The sequence below is a fragment of the Protobothrops mucrosquamatus genome, unplaced genomic scaffold, assembly GCF_001527695.2.
Source record: "Protobothrops mucrosquamatus isolate PMUCROS unplaced genomic scaffold, P.Mucros_1.0 scaffold2299, whole genome shotgun sequence".
Classification (NCBI taxonomy): domain Eukaryota; kingdom Metazoa; phylum Chordata; class Lepidosauria; order Squamata; family Viperidae; genus Protobothrops; species Protobothrops mucrosquamatus.
Window position 1 is genome coordinate 137,168 of NW_015388385.1, and position 6,637 is coordinate 143,804.

General features: G+C 49.4%; 1 protein-coding gene across 1 annotated transcript in view; it reads right to left on the minus strand.

Moving 5' to 3' along the window:
* ANKRD24 (ankyrin repeat domain 24) overlaps positions 1 to 6,637 on the minus strand; it is a 60,855-nt gene that overhangs the window by 52,715 nt on the left and 1,503 nt on the right. The window contains exon 2 of the mRNA XM_029285824.1: positions 755 to 885. Within this exon, the coding sequence (XP_029141657.1) occupies positions 755 to 885 (131 nt within the window). The remainder of the gene's footprint in view (positions 1 to 754; positions 886 to 6,637) is intronic.

Genomic DNA, 6,637 nt, shown 5'->3' on the forward strand with positions numbered 1-6,637 from the left:
AAGGAAGGAAGGAAGGAAGGAAGGAAGGAAGGAAAAGTAAATAGATGAGAAAGGAAAGGGGAAGGGAGAAAGTTGAGGGAGGGACAGATGGAGGAAGGAAAAAAGTGAGTGAAAAACTGAGAAAGAGGAAAGGAAAGGTAGAAGGGAGATGATTATGGAAATTAAAGGAGAGGAGATAAAAGAAGGAAGGAAGGAAGGAAGGAAGGAAGGAAGGAAGGAAGGAAGGAAGGAAGGAAGGAAGGAAGGAAAAGTAAATAGATGAGAAAGGGAAGGGAGAAAGTTGAGGGAGGGACAGATGGAGGAAGGAAAAAAGTGAGTGAAAAACTGAAAAAGAGGAAAGGAAAGGAAAGGTAGAAGGGAGATGATTATGGAAATTAAAGGAGAGGAGACAAAAGGAGGAATTAGGAAGGAAGGAAGGAAGGAAGGAAGGAAGGAAGGAAGGAAGGAAGGAAGGAAGGAAGGAAGGAAGGAAGGAAGGAAGGAAGGAAAAGCAAATAAATGGGATGGGGAAGGGAAGAAGTTGACGGAAGGACAGATGGAGGAAGGAAAAAAGTGACAAAGGCAAAACTGAGAAAGAGGGAAGAAAGGGGAAAGGAAAGGAACTAAATGGATGAGAAAAGGAAGGGAAGGTTTCCAAAAGGGAAGGGGGAGGAGAAACAGAAGAAAGGAAATGGGGGAGGGGAAGGAAGGGAAGGGAAAGAAAGGGAACGGGGAAGGGATGGGGAAGGAGAAGAGGAGGGGAGGAAAGGCTTACGCTGATTTCCCCTCCATGTCCAGCTTGGTGGGCACCAAGCTCTTCCGGAGCAGGAGAGAGGAGACCCGGTCCGCATCGTTCATCTCCACCGCCTGCAGCAGCTTCTCGTCATTCTTGTTCCAGTCTTGGCTCTGAAAACCAACAGGACCACCAGTTGGGGACAGGCAAGGCCTATGACTTCTTCCCTCTCCTTCCCAGCCCATCCAACGTGGAAGACCCAACGAAGCTTCTCCATCTGACAAGCAACTGGAGGACTGGAGGCTAAAACATATGAGGAACGGTTGCTGGAATTGGGTATGTCTAGTTTAACGAAGAGAAGGACGAGGGGGGACATGATAGCAGTCTTCCAGTATCTCAGGGGCTGCCCCAAAGAAGAGGGAGTCAAGCTGTTCTCCAAAGCGCCTGAAGGCAGGATGAGAAGCAACGGATGGAAACTAATCAAGGAGAGAAGCAACCTAGAACTAAGGAGAAACTTCCTGACAGTTAGAACAATTAACCAGTGGAACAACCTGCCTCCAGAAGCGGTGAATGCTCCAACACTGGAAGTTTTTAAGAAGAGACTGGACAGCCATTTGTCCGAAATGGTGCAAGGTTTTCTGCCTGAGCAGGGGGTTGGACTAGATGACCTCCAAGGTCCCTTCCAACTTTATTATTATTATTATTATTATTATTATTATTATTATTATTATTATTATTATTATTATTATTATTATTATTATTATTATTATTATTATTATTTATCTCAGGAAACAGCCTCTGCCAAGGAGACTCCTAGAAAGAATATATTTGACACGTATGTTCAGATACGCTGATTTTTTTTTTCCAAGCTCTCAACATCTTTTTGGTCACCCTATCGCAAAAAAAGATGTTGAGAGTTTGGAAAAAAGAATTCAGAGAAGAGCAGCTAAGAGGATAATAATAATAATAATAATAATAATAATAATAATAATAATAATAATGATGATGATGATGATGATGATGATGATGATGATGATGATGGTGGTGGTGGAAGGGACCTTGGGGGATCAAAGGCCTGGAGGCTAAAAGATACAAAAAACGGCCGCGGGACTTGGGTCTGGCTAGTCTAAACCAGGGCTTTTCAACCTGTGGTACGGGTACCACCTGTGGTACATTGGCACCTGGCAGGTGGTACGCGACCATCCTAGAAAAGTGGTAGTGGGGGAGGGGAATGAGCTGAACCGGTGGCAGCACCGCACAAGCCTGAGCGAGAGATGGCTGGGGCTGCAGGGCTGTCAGGGCTCAGCGGAAGCACCAGGATCAGTGCCGCTTTCCAGCTGATCGGCGCTTCGGGGCTGCCAGGGCTCAGTGGAAGCGCCAGGATCAGCACCAGGCTCCAGCTGGAGCTCAGCGCTGATCCTGGTGCTTCTGCTGAGCCCTGAAGAAGCACCAATCAGCTGGAAAGCGGCACTGATCCTGGCGCTTCTGCTGAGCCCTGACAGCCCTGCAGCTCCAGCCGTCTCTCGCTCAGGGTTGTGCGGTGCTGCCACCGGTTCAGCTCATTCCCCTCCCCCGCTACTTTTCTAGGATGTTCGCGTACCCCCTGCCAGGTGCCAATGTACCACAGGTGGTACCCGTACCACTGGTTGAAAAGCCCTGCTCAGGGTCACCTGAGTGGTGCAAATGAGTGTGGAGCCTTCTTGGATCTGCTGAAAGGACCGTGTTGTAGACTGGAGATAGATGATGTCCTATCCCTCCCCCTCTGTTGAGGGAGGGCTGTTCAGTTTTGACCTAGATGGCCTTTTGGACCCCTCTTTCAAACCAACGGTTCTCTCCGTCCAAAATGTGGACTCTGCTGACTTCGAAAGATCAGCCTTCGTCTTTCAATTGCAGATGGACCTCTGAATCTCGTCCGGATGGGTTTGTTCTCCTGTGTCGGTGGCGGCGAACCTATAACACGGGTACCAGAGGCGGCACTCAGCACCCTCTCTGTGGGCACACGTGCCGTTGCCCCAGTCTTGCCTCTTCCCATGACCCCCTCCTCACCACCAGTCCCCCTGGAGGAGAGTCACCCCAGACCGTGGCCCACGTGGAGCAGCACAGCCAAGGACATGGTAGCAGGGCAGCGTAGACAAGACTCTGCCCTCATGCCCCATTGCGCACAGTTGATGCTGCGGGGCGCGGGCAGAGGGCGTGGCCGCCATGGTGCTGCTGGGCTGCCTGGGCGATCTGCGGCGGGCCCTGGAGGCAGTGAGTGACCCTGCGGGCAGGCGGGGTGGAGGCGGGGCAGAGCGGGGGCGGGGACAGTTTTTGGGCACTCGGTCTCTCAAAGGTTCGCCATCACTGTCCTACATTTGTGAAGCGGTTGTTTTGTTTCCCCAGTGTACAGATCTGCACAAGGCTCACTGCATTGTATAAATCAGTGATGGCGAACCTTTTAGAGACCGAGTACCCAAAACCCGCCCCACTCCACCCCTGCCCTCGCTCCACCGTGCCCGCTGGGCCACCTGCCACTTTCACGGCCCACCGCAGATAACCCAGGCAGCCCAGCAGCGCCATGGCGGCCACGCCCTCTGCCCGTGCCCCGCAGCATCATCTGCGTGTGATGTGCGTGGCGCAAGGGCGGAGTCTTGTCCCCGCTGCCCGACTACCATATCCTTGGCTGCGCTGCTTCGCGTGGGCCATGCCCGGGGGTGACTCTCCTCCGGGGGGGCTGCTGGTGTGGACGGGGCCGTGGGAGGAGGCGGGGCTGGGCGACGGTGTGTGTGTGCCCACAGAAAGGGCTCCGAGTGCCGCCTCTGGCACCCGTGCCATAGGTTCGCCACCACTGGTATAAATCCTTCCCTTCTCCACCATCCAGTCCGAGCTGAAGAAGCTTCTGGGAGGAGAAGCGAAACAAGAAGAACATCCAAAGAACAAACGAGAAAGTCCAGTTGCCTCCTGGAAAAAAAAACTTCTGCAAAGCTGCCCAAATGCTGCATTGGTGTCTTCTGGAGGTCGAGGAGTCAAGATCAGGCTGAAGGAGAAATTGTTTCCACTCCAGCGGCTTTTGCAAATCCAGCCACCGCACGGGGTTTTTTTCCACCAGTCGGAAAATTCCACTCTTCCTGCATTCAACCTTCCCACAGCCGGGGGCGGCTTGGCTGTTTTAGAATCCTCTTCTGGCATTCGCTCAGAAGATGCAACGCACCCCTTTCCTTCGGCCTGACCTACCTCGCAAGGCTGCAAGTGGAAACGGGGAAGAGACATGAAAAAGGCAGAGAGAGAGAGACACACACACACACACACAGAGTCTTACCGACATTAAAGCGTTCTGGACTGCATTGACAAGAAGCAAGAAAAGGGAGAGGGGGGGACTTTAACTCCGAGAAATGTGGAGCAAATATTCTTAGAAAGAGGGGACAGGGTGGCGAATCGGACCGGGCAGGTTGAGAACATCCCAAGAAAAGCCGAAATTCAATTTTAAGTGTTGCAAGGGTTTTAAACCGGGATGGAAACTCAGTCTAGAGGGTTGATGTTGGCTGGTGAAGTGACCTTGACCTCTCCTGATGGTTAGAACAATTAACCAGCGGAACTACCTGCCTCCAGAAGCTGTGGGTGCTCCAACACTGGAGGTTTCCAAGAAAAGATTGGACAGCCGCTTGTCTGAAATGGGATAGGGCCTCCTGCTTGAGCAGGGGGCTGGACTAGAAGACCTCCAAGGTCCCTTCCAGCTTCTATTCTATTCTATTCTATTCTATTCTATTCTATTCTATTCTATTCTATTCTATTCTCTATTCCAATATCTATTCTGTTCTATTCCAATATCTATTCTATTCTATTCTATTCTATTCTATTCTATTCTATTCTATTCTATTCTATTCTATTCTATTCCATTCTATTCTATTCTATTATCTATTCCAATATCTATTCTGTTCTATTCCAATATCTATTCTATTCTATTCTATTCTATTCTATTCTATTCTATTCTATTCTATTCTATTATCTATTCCAATATCTATTCTGTTCTATTCCAATATCTATTCTATTCTATTCTATTCTATTATCTATTCCAATATCTATTCTGTTCTATTCCAATATCTATTCTATTCTATTCTATTCTATTCTATTCTATTCTATTCTATTCTATTCTATTCTATTCTATTCTTCTTTTACATCCTTTTTTTTTAATTCCTGCCAATCCTTCTTCCATTTTTTTAAAGCAGCCAAACTTTCAACTCTGTGATTCTGTTCTGTGTCTAGAATGGTATAGGGTCTCCTGCCTGAGCAGCGGGTTGGACTAGAAGACCTCCAAGGTCCCTTCCGTTATTCCATTAACACGTCGTCTCTGAGCCAAGCCTACCTCACTGGGTCGTTGTGATGATAACAGTGGGAGGGAGGGAATCAGGCAAACAGACAGGCATCCTTCACAGCATGAAAACGGACAGATGTCCTTAAAAGCACAAGGGAAACAGACAGACATCCTTTGACAGGGATATCATGCTAAATAGAAAACACGAGAGTTCTCTTGAAACCTCCGGATGAAGGTGATATTCTTCTTCATCATCATCATCATCTTCCTCTTCATCATCCCTCGTGAAGGAGGAAGGCTATGCATGAGTTACAGCCGTTGCAAAATACTCCTCAGCAGTTTTAAAGCTCATTCTTCACAGCACAGCTGGAACCCTTCTAGAGCGCCAGGAGAGGTGAGTGGATGATGGGTACGGGCTTCGCCGCCCTCTGTGCATGCACAGAGTGCCAACGGCCCTCCTCTCCTGCTTAACAGCCCCCCCTTCCCCTAGCCTCGGTTCCTCGCAATAGAGAAAAATCTAGTTCAGCTGCTTGGAAAGCAGCACACGTACACACACACACAAACACAGGCGCACACTCACAAGGACCTGGCTGGCGAGATGGGGAATGAGGTTGGTGCAAAGGCAGCAGAGACGGGCTGTGTGTGTGGGTGGGGGGCAGGCTATCAGAAGGAAAAGAAGCAGGGAGGGAGGGAGGGAAGGAAGGAAGGAAGGAAAGAAGGAAGGAAGGAAGACAACAGAGGTGCAGAACATACCACGAAGGGGGAGGCGGCGCAGAAGCAAATCTGCTTCATGGTTCCTCCGAGGAAGTAGCGGGTCGCCATCCATCCGACCTGTTTGCCCCCCAGGTCTGGTGCAGAAAGAGGAGTAACCAAAGGGGAGATGCTCGGGGGGCGGCTGCCGCTGGTTGCAGATGGAGGCAAAATGGTCCAAGTAGCTCAGCTGCACCAGCACACAAAGGCCCTGGGGCACAGTCGCGTGGGAGCAGCGCCCTCTAGTGGCTGAAAGAAGACTTGGGCGGTGTGCCTCGGTGTGTTTGTGTGTGTGTGTGTGTGTGTGTGTGCGCCAGGCCCACGCAACCCCCCTCCCCCAGCTCTCCTCCCTGCCTTCTCCCTGCCCTCAAATCCGTCCACATCAAGGCTTGATCGGAATACGGCTGGAAGGGACCTTGGAGGTCTTCTAGTCCAACCCCCTGCTCAAGCAGGAGACCCTACTGAAATGTCTGAAATGGTATAGGTTCTCCTGCTTGAGCAGGGGGCTGGACTAGAAGACCTTCAAGGTCCCTTCCAACTCTGCTATTCTATTCTATTCTATTCTATTCTATTCTATTCTATTCTATTCTATTCTATTCCGCATTCCTTATTCCATTCCATTCCATATTTTATTATATTCTATTCCATATTACATTCCATTCTATTATATTATTCCTATACCATTTCAGACAAGTGGCTGTCCAATCTCTTCTTAAAAACATCCAGTGATGGAGCACCCACAACTTCTGTAGGCAAGCTGTTCCACTGGTTAATTATCCTCACTGTTAGGAAGTTTCTCCTTGGTTCTAGGTTGCTTCTCTCCTTGATTAGTTTCTTGTCTTGGAGAAATGGTTGAGCCCCCCCTCTTATTTTTTTTTTTTTAT